Raw genomic sequence first — 16,776 nt, forward strand, 5'->3', positions numbered from 1 at the left:
TTGATCTCTCTATATATAAATATATGCTGCTCATAAGTCATAACAACCCTAGTTTCTTAACCTTGTTGACTCTCAAACACGTTATCAAACAGGTGTGTCTTATTCTATTGTTCTATATATCTTTCTTTTAACATGTGTTCCTTGTTCTTGCAATCTTATTTAGTTCTTTGAATATGCCTGGCCTAATCTGATGTATTAAATTAAAGCTTCTTTGTATGTGCATGTTTTTAATCCGACGTAATAAGCATCTCTGACTGGTTATTCAATTAGTTCCCACGGTTGTCCACTATGTTATGTACTTTGCTTAATTTATTTAGCTTTCATTTATTGCAATAAGGGCTTATTTATTTATTTACTTATACTTAGTCAAGTTTGATGTAGTATCCATGAGTATCATGCAATGTTTTGAATTAATTGAACCGGTAAAGTGATCGGATCAAGATTCAATCGGTCTCAATACCGATTCAATGATCTCATACACATACACGCACTCTGGTTGAACGGTTCAAATGATTTTTTGCAATTTTGACCGATTTTTATGATAAGTCAACACTAGTATTGAATCAGATCGCAGACTTGACCGGTTCACTGTCCGATCGATCGAACCGACCAATTCGTCGGTTTTCGAAACATTGGTGTCATGAACTACTTTTTTTTTTCCCCTTTGTCCCATGGACTAGTAGCATATGTTAGGTATGCATGAAACCAGAAAACTTAACGAGTTTTCCATTAAATCTGTCGTCCCAAAATATATGATCAATCTTCGGTTGACAAATTAAAGTAGCGAATTTACATTGTACTCGTGCACCTTTTCGACTATATAGTCACGACTTTTATTTTAGTTATGATACATACATCATCAATTGTTTCAAGCTGCTTTAATTAGTGTACTTTATATAACATAGAAATATTTAAATTCATATAAAAAAAAACTAAGGACAATTAAGATAGAACAGAGAAGATAAAATTCTCCTCGTAGCTACGTTCAGTTTTCTTAATTTTCGTCAATTGTTTCGATGAACTGCTAAAATAATTGAAATAGTTCAGGTCATTACTTGTGTGTTAATATGTGAATATATTTGACAATGTCCACATTTAATTAGTATCAATTTTAGCAGCCCACACTGGCAACAATTTTTTTATCTTCTTTTTCTTTTCTTTTATTTTTTCTGATGGATTTCACAAAGGGTGACTGTGGGCGGAAGTTCTAAAACCAGCATTAGCCATGGAAAAGAAAATTGCTGAATGTCTTGAAAAAGTTTGTCAAGAATTGGAAGCCGTGAGAAGAGAGAAGAAAGCCTACGAGCTAAAAGTCACACATTACTGGACTCATGGTATCAGTGAATCTGAATTGGAAGCCTGGGCTGATGATCACTTTGGCCGTCTTCTTCAGAAAGAGAGAGAACTGGCTGAGGAAAAACGAAAGCTCCAGAATCATGCAGAGAGTGCTAAGAGGGAAGACCTTCATTACCTCGTGCAGGCTGCTACCCATCGTTTTCGTTAAGCAACATGCTATTCTCGGTCGTTTTAATTTTGATTAAGTTTTAGCTAGGGTGATATTATTATTGTGCTACACAAATTTAGCTCCATCATTTTGTATCATTGTTTAGGTTTATCCTAAGCAAATGTTACCATGGGACAACTAATTTTCTCCTTTCATGCAGCTTTCGAGATCATACAAACTTAAAACTTTAGTAAATAAAATCTTATATACACTGATAACGTATATATTATTATGATCTGGTGCATATATAACATATGTACAAAATTTGAATTTAAAATTAAACTTAGATCAGTTATCGTGCATTCAGACTCCTCTGAATTTGTAAAAAAGATTAATCATTTATCAAATGGCATGGTTTGTTATCATGACTTTACTACTGTACTTATGGATCGTTCATGGTTATTAATTGTATGGAGCTTAGGTTTTCATAATAGCATTTTATATAATATCTAGAGAACATTTCATATTCATAGTTTTTGCATTTACTGGAATTATATTATTGAGTTAACATGGACAATTAGACTACTAGTCGACTCATGGAGGTGCTATCTCATATTCATGATATGTGGTAAGAATGATATATTACATGTATAAAATAAAATGTTATTCATTATTTTGCCTTTTTCCCCTGGGGGGGAGATGAGATGATTATGAATTATTTAACACTAAAAAATATTGCTTTCCTGAATGAAATTTTTAACTGTACAGCATGTTCATCACTACTATACCACATAATTGTTGAATAAATAAAAAAAAATCACAAACTTGGTCAACTTGTAAATTGTAGGAATACCGTTAAGCTCTTGAAAAATACCAATAAAATAAAAGTTAAATCGATGCCATTATACGAGGATATCTGGTAATTAGAGTTGACAATTGAAAGCATGAAGTTAGGAGGACATCTGGTGCGAAACGCGAAATACCAAATTCTCAAGGGTTTTCATAAAAATTTAACCATGCCCAACATACACTGTATTTTGATTTTGTTGTTGTTGTTGTTGTTGTTGTTGTTGTTGTGTAAATGGATTGACACAAGATGATCGTTTTGGTTGGAAGTTCCAAAAACAGCATTTACCATGGAAAAGAAAATTGCTGAAAATCTTGAAAAAAGTTCATGAAGAATTGGAAATTGTGAGAAAAGAGAAGAAAGATCACAAGCAAAAAATTACGTCACTAATCACAAATAGAAGCAACTGTGGTGTGGGCTAATGCCTGCTTTAGCGTCATGCTACAAAAAGCTGCAGAATTGCTTGAGGAAAAACAGAAGCTCGAAAAACTTGCAGAGGGTGCAAAAAAGAAGGACCTCTATCATCTTGTGCAAGATGCTAACCATCACTTTTATTGATCAATCCATTAAGCATAATTCACAAGTTCAAGCCCTGATCTTCTTGTGATGCTACACAAATTAAGTTCTCACAGTTTGAAAAGCTTAGGTTTATCCTAAGCAGTATTATCATGGTACAAATTTTTTGCTTTCATACATGAGATTTTATGATCTTAATGCTTTAATAAAGGTACATGTTTTTTTTCATGACAGTATTTATTTCTTTTTGAGCAAAAATTGACATTTTATTAATAGAACTACAAAGAGCGTACAGGGAATGTAAGAATTCGAGGTACATCAAAAAAAAAAAAAAAACTAAAACCCTACATTCTGTTTTTTTTTTTTTTTTTGGTAATGAAAGGAACTATATATTAAGCAAACTTAAGTTATAGGTACAAAACAAGGGAAACAAATTCCCTTAAGATCTGCATCTACTAGACTTCTCAAAGCATAAGGAATACTTTCATAGCATACAAAATTCACGTCTTGTTGAGCATCCAGTTTTGTCAATTTGTTAGCACACTGGTTTGCTTCTCGATAAGCATGTCTAAGTGTGACTTTCAGCAGGGCAGAGATCAGGAACCTGCAATCAGAGATAATTGAAGCATACTCATGAGTTGAGGTATCTGCATATTTAAGCAAGTGTAGAGCAATTTTAGCATCAACTTCTAAATCAACATTTTGCAAGTTTAGAGAGGAAGCTAAGGATAGTCCATCCCTTATCCCCCACAACTCAGCAAGAATATTGGTAGCGTGTCCCAATTTTCTGCTAAACCCAGCTATCCAGTGTCCTAGGTGATTTCTGATCAAGCCACCTGATCTAGCTGGACCCGAATTCCCTATAGAAGATCCATCAGTATTGATTTTGAAACAAGAAGGTTCAGGGGGAATCCAGTTAATTAGCACTTCTGTTCTAGGATATACTATGTTCTGAATAGGTCCTAAAAAGGAGTATTCAGCCACCATTGCTAGAGTATTGTGCAAAATGGAGAAGAGGTTAGATGGTTCAAAAATAGCCTTATTTCTGGCAATCCAAAGATTCCAGCAGGCAAAAGAGATAACAGTACCCCAGGGGATTCCATAAAATGGAGAAATATGCTTGGACAGACAGCCATTTTTAAGCCAAACTGTAAAATCCAAATCAAAGGAAGTGGGAATGTTGAGGCTTTGCCAAAAGGAGGAAGCATGTGGGCAATATCTAAGAACATGAGCTGAGTCTTCACAGGAATGGTTGCAGCGAGGGTAAAAAGAGTCAAAAATGATATTTCTCTTAAGGAGAAGTGCCTTAGAAGGCAATCCATTTTGGCAAGCTAGCCAAAGGAAATGTTTAATCTTGGACTTTGTTTTGACCTTCCAAACCCAAGACCATAGTTCAAAATCCCCTTGAGGGGGCTTTTTCTTTAGTTCCTGCTCCAAAATAAAAAGGGCAAATTTGGCAGAGAAAGATCCATTTGGGTTGGTTTTCCATCTTAGAGTATCAAATTGATTACTCATTAACTGCCTTGGGATGCTTTGAATGAATTTGCAAATATTGTCCGAGAGTTCAAACGAGAGAGAAGAAAAATCCCAAGCATCAAAGTCTCCAAAAATTTGTTTGATTTTCATTTTGGTTTCTGCTTGGGTGAGTGGCCCAGAGATCATTGATCTAAGGGGGCCTCTACCGGTCCAGTCATCCCACCATAGAAGAATTTCCTCCCCATTTCTGACATTCCACATAATGCCTTGGTTAAACAACTCTAATCCCTTCTGCAATGATTTTTTATTGATGGATCCATTTCTTCTTTTCAAAGTGAGGTTATGGCTGGAGGTAGTACCATTGTTGTCAATATAACAATGTTGTAAAATCTGAGACCATAGGCTTTTAAGTTCCTTGACTAGTTTCCAACAGAGTCCAGCAAGGAGCACGGTGTTGTTATCAAAAGCCTTTCTGAGTCCTAGGCCACCCAAAGTTTTAGGTTTGCACATAGAATCCCAATTTACTAAATGAAGTTTTTTCTTCTCATCAGTGGTGCCCCAGAGGAAATTTCTTTGGATTTTATCAAGCTCATTACACAATGAGGCAAGTAGGGGAGCTGCTTGACTATAATATATAGGCAAGGCTGCTGCAACTTGTTGGATAATAGTTTTTCTTCCAGCAAAAGAAATTAAATTTGCCTTCCAACCAGCCAACTTTTTCTGCATCTTTTCCAAAATGAATTTGTAGGAGTTTTTCGAGATTTTACTACGTGGAATGGGAAACCCCAAGTATTTGCCAAAATCATCAATTTCAAAAATGTTGAGGGTGGCAGAAATTTCATCTCTAGTATCAGGAGGGGCATTAGAAGAGAAAAAGATATAAGATTTGAGGGGATTTATCTTAAGACCTGATTTTGCACTAAAGTGGTCTAAGACCTCTTTTATGGTGGTGATAGAGCTCAAATCACAGCTACTGAACAAGACAACATCATCTGCGAAGAGACAGTGCGTCATTTCAGGCCCTTCCCTTCCAAATTTTATAGGTACCCAACTCCCTTGATTGCATTTTTCTGTGATGGAGATAGAAAGGTACTCCATGCAGAGTAAGAAAATATAGGGGGACAAGGGGTCCCCCTGTCTAATTCCTCTAGAAGGCAAGATCCAATCAGTTGGCACTTCATTATGCAAAATTGCCAATCTAGAAGTGGTAATGCAGTTCATGATCAGGTTTATTAAATCATGAGGAAAACCAAAGAGGGTAAGGACTTCTTTAATGAAGCTCCATTCAAGTTTATCAAAGGTTTTTTCAAGATCTAGCTTTAAAGCACAGAAGCTTTTTTTGTCTTTTCTCTTTATCCTGAGCTTACGGATAGCCTCTTGAACAATAATGACGTTATCGGAAGCTTTTCTACCAAGAATGAAGTTGGCCTGGTAAGGGGAAATAAGGGAGTTCATTAGAGGTCTAATCCTGTTTACTAGAATTTTTGTTAAAATCTTGAAAGAGGAGTTACAGAGGCTAATAGGCCTATACTGGTTGATGCTTACAGGGAAATCACATTTAGGAAAGAGGCAAATGAAAGTATCATTAATTCCAATAGGAAAGTGGTGTCCCTGGAAGGAATCAAGAATGAATTTTTGGATGGGGTTCTTGGTTTCAGACCAGAATTTTTGATAAAAGAAAGGGTAGACCCCATCCGGACCTGGGCTTTTGAAAGGTTTGAAACTAAAGGTAGCTTTTTTTATTTCCCTTTCAGAAGGAAGAGCTAGAAGAATGGGTAAGGCATCTGTTAGAACTTTTGAGGTGCTACTGGGGGAAGATTGAGGAGACAAATAGGAATAGGAAAAACCTGTGGTGTAGGCATTGTTGAAGTGGTTTGTGATAAGCATCTTAAGGCTGCGATCATTAGAGGTCCAATCGCCAACAGTATTTTTCAGCCCCAAGATTTTATTAGCTCTTCTCCTACAAATGGTGGTAGTTTGTAGAAACTTAGAGTTCAAATCATCCCAAAGGGCAGCATCGGTTCGAGACTTTAAAGCCCACAAGTCTTTTTCCTGGCTTAAAATAGATTTAAATTGGGCTTGAAGCTCATTTTCCAGGCAAAGCAGAAAGTTAGAATGTCTAATTTGGAGAGTTTTTTGGACTCCTGAAATTCTGGCTAGAAGCTTTTTTTTTTCTCTTTAAAAATGTTGGGGAATGACACTTTGCTCCAAACTTTTAATTTCTCTTGGAAAGGGGGAATAATGGTATGAAGAGAGTCAGTTGAGTTCGTCCAGAAGGAGTGAACAATGTCCTCCAAGGTGGGGTTAGAAAACCAGAATTTTTCAAATCTAAAAGGTCTCAGGTTTCGAGAAGGGGTAGCATTATGCAGTTTAACAAGGATAGGATAGTGGTCAGAATGTGTTCTAACTAGATGGTAAACAGAGGTTTCAGGGTAAACGGTTCTCCACTCCGTGTTACAAAGACCCGTATCAATTCTTTCATAAATTAATCCCCCATCATATCTTTTGTTAAGCCAAGTGAACTTAGCCCCAACAAAGCCCAAGTCCATGAGGCCACAAACTGTTGATGCAGTCTCTAAACAGAGAGATTCTTTTTGAATTAACCCCTTTCCCCCCAAATTTTTCAGAAGAGTTTAGGACTTCGTTGAAGTCCCCAATACAGAGCCAAGAAAAAGAAAAAGTACTAGTAACAGAGCATAGGTTGTTCCACAATATTTTTCTACATTCAAGATTAGGACTAGCGTATCTTGCACTTAAAATCCAGGAGGGGAAAGAGGGCAGTACCTTGACTAGAGCATGGATTTCCTGCTCAGTCTTTTGAAGGATATCCAAGTGCACCTCATGGTCATCCCACAAGATCCATATTCCGCCCTTAAAACCTATAGCGTCCATGATGGAAAATCTGGTGTAGGGAAGGCTTTTACACATGTTGGTGGCAACGTCACCAGAAACTTTTGTCTCCATGACAATCATTATGTTGGGTTTGTGAATGTCTAGTTGTTGCATAAGATGACTTCTAAAGGCGGAGCTACCTGCCCCCCTTACATTCCACATGAGAATCTTCATGGGATTATAGGAGTTGTTTTGATAACTGCACTGGGCCAACCACCGTGGCCTTTCCTGGTCTATGTTTAAACCATTCTTCCAACCCTGAGATTTTACTTGTTTTGGATAAAATTCTACCAGAAACTCTTTGCAGTCTGCCCCTGGGATGTCGAAGGCTAAAAGAGCTAATTTTACTCCCAGAATATCTGGGATGGGTAGAAAGATGACCCCTTCTTCTTCTAGAATACCCAGTCTTAAGCTTAAGAGGTTCAATGTCAGAGTTTCTAGCCTCCAAACCATGTTTCCAAGGGCCTTTGAAACTGGTTTTGGGTTTGAGCCCATGGCTTCCCCTACATGATTGTTGGATGTGGTCATCACTCTCATATCCTTCCAGAAGGAATAGGTTTCCTGCGAGATGTGTTTGACTGCTCTCATGTAATTCTCCCTCCTCAAGCTGCGAACTTAGTCATGGTTACCACTATGTTTGGCCCTGCAGTCCAAAAGTGGACTAATCCCAGCGTGATCTCTGAGTTCTGTTTGCTTTTCAGAAGAAGCTTCGGGACTTTGGGCTCCATCATAAGAAAGGAGCTCTGGAGGGTCCAATTTTCCTCTTGACAGAGAGGTTGAGCAAAGTTCCCTCGAGAAGGAGAAAGGTGAGGCGGCTGAGCTAGGTTCTGGGGTTGGGGTTGTTGATGTGACCTTTGAGGAAACATTTGTCGGGAATTTCTTCTTGTACGGCAAAAGACAGGTTGATTGTTGGGGGATGAAGGGCAATTTTGTGGTGCTGTTGTATGTCGGTTGCAGGGTGGTGTTGGAGTTGAGTGTTAGGTGAGAGGTCTCTCCCTTAGAGGTCTCCCCCTCAGACCGTAAGAGAGAAGGTACGGATGGAAATGGTGGGAGGTTGACATTTGGTCGTTGGGGTTGATGGTTACTAGTTTGGAACGAAGTAGTCTTTGGATTAGCAGTGGTGGAGGCCCTAGAAACAATGGTAGATTGGTTTGGTAAGGCTGAAGTCAAAGGGGGAGGTTGGGTGGTCCTGCAATAAGTATGCAGAGTGAGTTCTTTTGTTGGGCTCTTTGGAGACAGGGGAGGCAGGGGTCAGCCAAGTGAGCCAGAAAGCTTGGTACGCAGGACCCACTTTCTTTTGGCTAAACCGTCAGGTTGGCCATTTGAATTTTTAAACCCAAACGTACGGCCCAAGTTTGAAAAATTTTTGTACTTTGCCTCCTCAGTTGAACTTGCATCTAAGGGCCGTACTCCAAATCCGTCTTGAGCTTGGAGCCTTCATCCGTGGAATTTTGATGATTTTGTAGGGGATATTCACTAGGGATATTCTTAGCAAATCTTCATCGGAGGATTGCTACTTTATAGTGTCGACGCACCGATCAATCGCATGCCCAACCAAACCACATCCAAAGCAAAAAATGATCCCTTCATATTGTACAGGTTGGTTGAAGGACCCCAAAGAGATGAATTGAGCTACGGGTTTGCTTATGTCCATTTGGACACAAATTCTAGCAAATCGTCCTCGCTCCGTAGAAGCAGTTTTGGCATCCACCTTTAGCAATTTGCCAATCTGGTTGCCAATTTTCATGAGTATCTGCAGATCATAGTATTCAATGGGGAGGTGGGGGAGCCTAACCTAGACTGCTGCAGAAGAGGTTTTAGCTTCTTCTGGGTTAAAGTTTGGTTCCCAGAGGCGGATGGTGAGAAAGAAGCTATTGATAAACCAAGGACCTCCCGTTAGAACTCTGCTAAAGTCAGAGTGGTCTAAAAATCTGGTGATGAAAAAATCCCTACCCAAGTCAATGATCTCTAGATCTCCCTAAGGCTTCCAAATATCACGGATTTTCTGATTAAAAAATTTGAAACCAAGTGATCTGCCAAAAGTTTTTACAATCAAAGCCTGTTTCCAAGGATCTCTGATTCTTTGGAAATCTGCCTTCGTAAGAGAATTTGAAGAATAAATTGCAGAGGTAGCCTGCCCATCCAAGGAGCTATAATAAGCTAAAATAAGAAGAAAGAATTCTAAACTCCGCAGCCAAGTCCCAATAGGTTTTGGTCAGTAGAAATTTGCTCCATCGTAACTGTACTTATTGATAGCAACTTTGTATTTTTTTCAGCAATATAACAAAATATATAACAGATATAATATTCAAAACTATTATAAAAAACCAATAAAAGATAATTTAAATAGATGTCATTACTGTGAAAGGAAGATGATGGATTGGATGGTTCGAAGAAAATAATGTAAGTGAGAGACCTTGATTTTGAATCCTCTCACTTATACTATTAGAACAAAAAGGGGAAAGACGCCATTGCTCGAGAATATCTCATAATTAAAGTTGACAATTTAAAATTTTAAACCATTAATTACTACAATTTCATAGGCCAGAAACACAAAACACAAAATTCTCAAGGGCTTATTAAAAAATTTAGCCGTCCCCATCATCGACCATGCTATGTCAATGTGTACCCTCTCCCAGTGCAGCCCTGCCTCTTTCGCGCCATTTCCACCTTCTCTTTTCTCACCCAAAAAAACGAAAGAAAGAAAGAAAGAAAATCCCCCTTTTTGCAGCTGAAAAATGGATCTCAAGAATCCAGTAGAACAAGCTGTAATCCTCCTTCGATCAAGGCTTTGCAACCCCAATTTCATCTTCACCCTTTTCTCAGATTCTCCCGACAGCAACTACAGGTGCAATAGCTTTCTCACTATCCCAAATATTGATTCATGTCTTATACAATTAACCCACAGTTTCTTTTTCTCGTTTTTCTGTAGAAGATTTGATTTTACCTTGGATTTTACGCAAATTCAAGTAATGGGTTTCTTTCTTTAATTAGATTTTTTATTTTTGTTGTAGCAAATTGAAATATATAATCTCAAGCTCAGTGACTGAGTCATGTAATAATTCAGTTCTGCTTCTTGGCCCGCGTGGCTGTGGAAAACTTGCTGTGAGTTTTTTTCCTCTTTTTTTCCTGCATATTTTTCCTGTGCGGGTTCTGGGAAATGGATCTTTATGACCATGAATTCTTCATTTATTTGAGATTTTTGTTTTGGTTGTTTTAGGTTTTAGAGCTGGTTCTTGAAGATTTATTGAGAGAGTTCCCTGATATGATATCCGTGGTATTGGTTATCGATATTTTGCAGCAGTTTTGTATCTTTATATATTTGTTGAGTTTTTGGTTTACTGAAATTTGTTTTATTAATTAAGTTGATGGGGATTGTTACCATTGAATATGTTGCATTTCTTATGGTGGTCTCAGATTAAGCTCAATGGACTTTTGCACAGTGATGACAATTGCGCCTTAAAGGTCTGAAATTTAAACCCAAGTTTCGCTTTTTAATTTCCCTAACAACAATCAATTTGCTTGCTTGTTCATAGTTTATGTTTTTCATTAAATATGTGCTTGCAGATTAGCTGTTCTCGGAAAAAAACTTCAAAAGTAGCTTCTTTGATTCCTTGTCATAGTGATTTTACTCACTGTCATATAACCTTTCAGCAAAGTTAATCTGCCTAAATATAAAGGAGCTTGATAGTTGTGAGAATGAGATAGTAATGAAAAATATGTCCAATATTCTCAACTGTGTTAATTGTTTTTATCAAGCTTAAACTTCTAACAATTATATGTTGGTCTTGAAGTTTTCTTATTTAGTTGAAGAGCTTGTTCTGCATTATGATACAGTGCCTGCTTTTCCAATTATGCAGGAAATTGCTAGGCAACTGTGTTTGGAGCATCAGTTGGCATTCTCAAAAATGGTATGATGGCCTTGACAACTAGGATTACTGTGATATATTCGAAATGTAAAGCATATTAACCATAATTTGTAACTCTTAGGCATCATCTGATGAAAATTCCCAATTTCTAATAGCGATGCTTCGGTAAGTAGATATTCATTTTTTGAAATATATGTGACAATCTTCTCTTGAATGCTGTCATGTTCCTTTTAGTTCAAGATGGGGTGATAACTTTTTCTGCTTTTTTGGTTGGGAACTTCCTTTTCCCCAGGGAGTGTGGATTGGCACATAAAACAGTACTTTTTGTACTTGATGAGTTTGACCTGTTTGCACAGGTGATGTTATCTTGTAAAAAGGATACCAAAAATACTCATTTGGAAAATGAGTTTATCTTCACTGGGTGTAATATTCTTTTTTCAGGGCAAACAACGATTGCTGTATAGTTTACTAGATGCTATGCAATCTGTGACATCACAAGCTGTTGTAATAGGTGTGAGTTGCAGATTGGTATGTTCTTTTACCATCTGAATTTTTTCTTCTTATACACTTGCATCAGTTTAGCTTCCAATGCAGAAATTAAAATACTTTTGGTATTTTATCAACAGAAAGATACAGGAAACAAAATGAATACTGTTAGCAGACAAAAATGCTGTTTGTAATTCACGTTCAGTCACCATTCAATACAAATATTTTGCGATTTAAACATAAATATTTCTTTAATTGTTGATGAAAAATGAATTATAATATTATGCATCGCTAATTTGCAAGCTCAATATTTCATGGCCTATGTTATGTGCAAATATCTGTGAACACGCCAGATGTTTAGTGTGCAAATTAAAAGTTGGCTGGACCCCTTTATTGTCAGTTAGCTTCCTAGGCGGTGAACTTTGTAGCGGGTTAGTTTCAGTTGATTGACAAGGAACTATGTCTATTTGTTTGTGTCTGTATGTCTTTGTAAACCAGAAGACGCTAATGGGTTGAAAGGCATTACTTTTCACTCCAACTTGAGTTTAGATGTCTTTGGACGAAAATTCGTAGGAAAATGATAAGTTAATCAAGCTATGTGTGCAGGATGCTGATCAGCTATTGGAGAAAAGAGTAAGATCTCGTTTCTCACATAGAAAGTTGTTGTTTCTTCCTCCTTCACGAGAAGATTTGCAAAGGTAAAGTAGTGTGCTTTTTTCCATCCTGCCCTCCATTTATTTCCTGGAAAAGGCTGCCATTATGATTTTTATGTTGAATATGCAGACTTTTGGAGCACGCATTGCTTTTACCATCTGGTTCAGATTTACCTCATGAGTTTGTGGCTAATTTCAACTCTAATCTTCTTGTATCCTTGCCTATGCTATATTTTTACTGGCATAAGAACTTCAGTACTGCATCTCATAATTTTGGCTTTGCAAAATCATGTCTCCCTTCTGTTACCAATTGCTGCAGCTTCGGAACTGGGTGAATGGTAATGATGCATGAGGTCCAGTTAGATACCAATACCATGATAATATGTTAGTTGAGTATAACTCAAACTGTTCTTGCTGTAAAGAAATCTATCTGACCTTCAATCCATCTTTGTCCAGCCAGCTCATAACAAAATGTTAGACCAATCTCATGGCTTGCACAACTGAAATGGTTCCTAATCTCTAGAAAATCAAGTAACTTATGTTGAAGTAATGATTGTGGGTCTAGATTGACTTTTTATGTTTTATGTAGGTGAAGTGGAAAGTGGTCCAGATTGTACAGCTCCTGAGTGCTGTTAACATAGCACTTAATAAGACAATGTTACCCTTGACAACATTTTAGAACATATTTGCAGATAAAAAGTTCAAAGACATCATGGATACAGTATTCAATACAGACTCAACTTTCAAACAAGTACTGACGTTCCTGTAAGTTTGGTTCTGCTAAAGTTAACTACATATTTCATCACGAGAATATAATGCTTAGTATTTAGCTCATCTCTGGTGCTATAGGTTTTCTGCACTTTGTCACCTGGATCTGAAATGTGGCTTCTTATCAGTTGAAAATTTTAAAGATGCACTATCGAATATACAAAGACAGCCAAAGCTGGAGTGTTTGAAAGGTGAAAATATCTCAATTGTTATTGGGTGATGTCAATGTGCTATACTTCGCCCCTATGCCCATGTCTTTGCTGAACTGATATCAATCTATCCTTTCCATCTATTACTCGTTTCAGCATTAGGAGTAAGTTCTTCATTTACTTTTCTCCAAAGTCAATCAGAGTACTAATTCTGATTATTTGTGATCCAAGCTACTCGCTCCTTTCTTCTAAAATGTGCATTAGATTTAACAAATGCTGCTTGCTAAACTATTCTGCATCATGTCTAATGGTTCCTAATTTTTTTCCTTCGACTTTGTCTTCATTTCCACATTGAAGCCCAGCATATGTTTCAATGTGCTAGTTCAGTTCAAAGAAATGAATTATGTTGTATCTTGTTTTGTTTCAGACCATATTCTGCATTTGTCTTCCTGCACACTTCGGCCATAATTTTGTCTTGCTTATAAATAAGAAAGGGAGAAGAAAGAAGCTGGAAGTCTTGCATTCTCTGTGATGCAATGATTAAGACTTCAATAACCTTTATGGATCTGAATGCAAAAGTCACTGGACCTTAATAGGCAACCTGAGCTTAGTTGTCTTTCTGACCTGAAAAACTCGACAAACATTCTTCTGCACAAACTAATGTTTTATCATTCGACTACTTTCTTCGGTATGTTCTGCTTGAAACGAGGGCTCGATTAAATTAACCAATGTTTTTTTTTTGGAGTCAAAATCTTTTGCTTTGGTTTCTTATCTTTCTGCTATAATCTTTTTAACCTACTCAGAATGAACATGTGCACCTGAAATATTCATTTGAATTTGAAATTAGGAAATGGCTGTTTAACCAATTTGCTAAGTTCTTTTATTTGATACATAATGAAATATCTTCTGAATTTGATCCATAAGTCTTTTGTAAGTCTTGCTGGTGACAAGTACAGGAAACTTCTAACAACTTTTTCATAAAATAGCATTTAGGCCTACCTGCTTTCCTATTTCCCCATCCCTTTTCAACTTTGGCATTAATTCAAATTCTTGGCGCAGATTGTTCAATACTGGAACTATATATTCTTGTTTGCATGAAGCGGTTGGAAGTGAGAGAGCATGAAACTTGCAACTTCAACTCTATAATGAAAGGTGACTGAATTATAATCAAATTATTACTTATAACTTTATATTGTTACACTTCTGTCAATATCTCAATCTTTAATATTGTTATACTGCAGAGTACAAAAGCATTCATGATTCATTCCAAACAACAGATTATTATGCAAGGGATGTATGCCGACGGGTATGCATATGATTCCATTCATGTTGTTAGGAACAATATTTGGTCTGTCATTATGATTGTCAAGCAAACACTGCAATCTGCATTTTCCCAGGCATTTGAGCACCTTCTACAGCGTGAACTGATCTCATTTTTGGACAACAGAGGTCATGGCCATTCTATTGAATTTCGACCTGTTAAGCTACTCATTTCATGGCAAGAACTTTATCAAGGACTCAAATCATATGGTTCTTGTCCTGTAAGTTACTTGTTCAAGTTTTGCTCATCCGTTCTCCACCTGCAATGTGTAACAAACTACCAAACTGTCTTTGTTTCTACTGGAGTAAAATTGATTTCTACAAGAAATTGGATAATAACGGCATTGCCGGTTAGAAGAACTATTTTCTGTTTTTTGTTGCAGATTCTTTTCTCTCTGGAGTGTTTTTGAAGTTCAACCAAGCTTCGGATTACAAGCATTACTGCAGAAGTTTGCAATAAGCTGTTGGCGATTCATATTGGTTACTGATTTACTATTCCCTGTTTTTGCAGGCAATACTTTATAAACTAGTCGAGCGTGAAACGACTACTTGATGGCATTTCCCTCTGGTAAGGTGCAGCGTGCACCTTTGTTTGTAAATGAAGATAGACAAGTCCTCTGTTGTGACAACTAGAAGAACTGTCAAAAGATGTCATCTTTTCTGTAAGTGTAATATAACTCTTATGACACATGCAGTTCGTTTCAAAGATTCTGTAACTTGAATGTCTAGGCTACCATGAGACAAGGACTGAGGGCTGCAAGTCTTTTCTGTTTTGAGTGGATGATCTATTGTGCATCAATAGAAGATAAAATTTAATCTTCAGTTGCATGGTCTGCACAAAAAGATCATCAAGTAGATTATTTTTGAGGTAGCTTGCATAGACAAACTGGAAGTTACTCAATTTTAGACGCTTCCTTTTTACTTTGTGGCTCTTTCCTTGTAATAAACTCTTGGAATTGACGCGGCAAAACGGTTGAACTAAATAATTTCTCATCACATACAAGGCATTGTTTTTCGTGCACATGGCAAGTTTATACACTTCCCAAGTTCCTACTTAACCAAAGCTCTTGTAATTGTTGGTGTTAATACGGAGGAAAATGTGTGCTATGATCCTTCTATACGCCTCAGAACGCAATAGGGAAGAGATTGAGCTTGACAAGTTGATACGATGCCCAGTTGGAATAAAGCCTTCAGGACATCAAACTGTATATATTAAAACTTTAGACCTCAAATTTGGAGGGTCAAATCAAAATCGGCCGTGCGGTAATGTCCAGCCACACCGGCATCTTCAGTGGCGCCAACTGCAAAACCAGAGTAGAAAAAAAGGGTAAAAGAGAGTCAAACTTTCGAGTTTTGACATTAAAGTAGTTGGGGAGCATTGATTGCTGAGAACAAAGCAATTAGTTTATTTCATTTAGTAATCTGAAATAGTACAACAAACAAATTGTAGCAGCAGACGACTTTTGGATTTTGTCCCAGCCATCTTGGTTTCTAGTTGATGCAGACCCTTGTTGCAGAGCTGAGCTAGCGAAGCTTTTGATTCTCATCATGACTTGTGCCTCCACTGATGGTGTCTTAAAGGGTCTTGATGAGCTATAGAAGAAAGGGAACTTGAACATTTTCGCAGAGGATCAAATCGAAGAGCTTAAATTTCAGTTCATGTTCATCAGAATATTTACCAAGTGGAGGCCAGAAATCCAGGATTACTATTACATCCAATTTTGTTATCGAACTATGGAGGATCAGGTACGATATGCTGAAACCCAATTTCTTCAATCAACAAACATCGATGCTAACAACTTGGTTGGTACAATCTACAAGGATCTTTCTGATAAACATAAATCTTTAGATCAAGAAATCCATTTTCTTGGTGGCTATTATTTTGAGTATCATCAGAACACTCGAATGAGTTATGAGGGCATGGAAGTTGAGAAAATTATGATGGAACTAATCATCCCTTTACAAGAAAATCGGAAATATCTGCTCAGAAACAGATTTCTTGTGGAAGAGATAAAAAAAACTTGAAGAGAAGTTAAGATTACTGACAAATTTCTTGAAAGTTATGGAAAAGGAAGAAAATAAGATGAAAAAGGTGTCTTAATTCGTGTTCAAGTTGTCGTTGAAAATGCTCTGGTGCTGTCCTTCTTGTGCTCTGTGAAGTGTTCATTCAAAGAAACATACTTGAGAGTGAAGCTTTTTGATCTGTTATTAAAGATAAACCATGTTGAGCCAGAGATCAGATTGTTTTATGTGGAAGCCTTGAAAGCTTCAAAAACAATAAATCCTAGGTCTATTGAGGTTGATGTTCAGGCTGTGCTTGCTGTGGATTTTCTGCTGGATGATCTTAAAGAACTGC

At 37.2% G+C, this 16,776-nt stretch overlaps 1 protein-coding gene across 1 annotated transcript; it reads left to right on the plus strand.

Annotated features, from left to right (window-relative positions):
• The first annotated feature begins 9,798 nt into the window (after nucleotides 1–9,798).
• Nucleotides 9,799–15,242, plus strand: LOC140016989 (origin of replication complex subunit 4-like). The gene is made up of 16 exons (XM_072071325.1): nucleotides 9,799–10,023; nucleotides 10,190–10,280; nucleotides 10,396–10,452; nucleotides 10,593–10,640; nucleotides 11,036–11,086; nucleotides 11,166–11,209; nucleotides 11,337–11,400; nucleotides 11,486–11,572; nucleotides 12,137–12,228; nucleotides 12,314–12,395; nucleotides 12,863–12,948; nucleotides 13,033–13,142; nucleotides 14,160–14,252; nucleotides 14,342–14,406; nucleotides 14,498–14,641; nucleotides 14,932–15,242. Exons 1-16 carry the CDS (start codon nucleotides 9,914–9,916, stop codon nucleotides 14,971–14,973), a joined length of 1,266 nt encoding a protein of 421 aa, XP_071927426.1. The 5' UTR covers nucleotides 9,799–9,913; the 3' UTR covers nucleotides 14,974–15,242.
• Nucleotides 15,243–16,776: the final 1,534 nt, after the last annotated feature.

Source organism: Coffea arabica, chromosome 11c, assembly GCF_036785885.1.
Source record: "Coffea arabica cultivar ET-39 chromosome 11c, Coffea Arabica ET-39 HiFi, whole genome shotgun sequence".
NCBI lineage: Eukaryota > Viridiplantae > Streptophyta > Magnoliopsida > Gentianales > Rubiaceae > Coffea > Coffea arabica.

Coding starts and splice junctions, on each gene's coding strand:
- LOC140016989 (XM_072071325.1), top strand. CDS start 9,914: ATGGATCTCAAGAATCCAGTAGAACAAGCTGTAATCCTCCTTCGATCA. Junction 11,401..11,485: donor AGTTTGACCTGTTTGCACAG/GTGATGTTATCT, acceptor TTCTTTTTTCAG/GGCAAACAACGATTGCTGTA. Junction 14,642..14,931: donor AATCATATGGTTCTTGTCCT/GTAAGTTACTTG, acceptor CTGTTTTTGCAG/GCAATACTTTATAAACTAGT.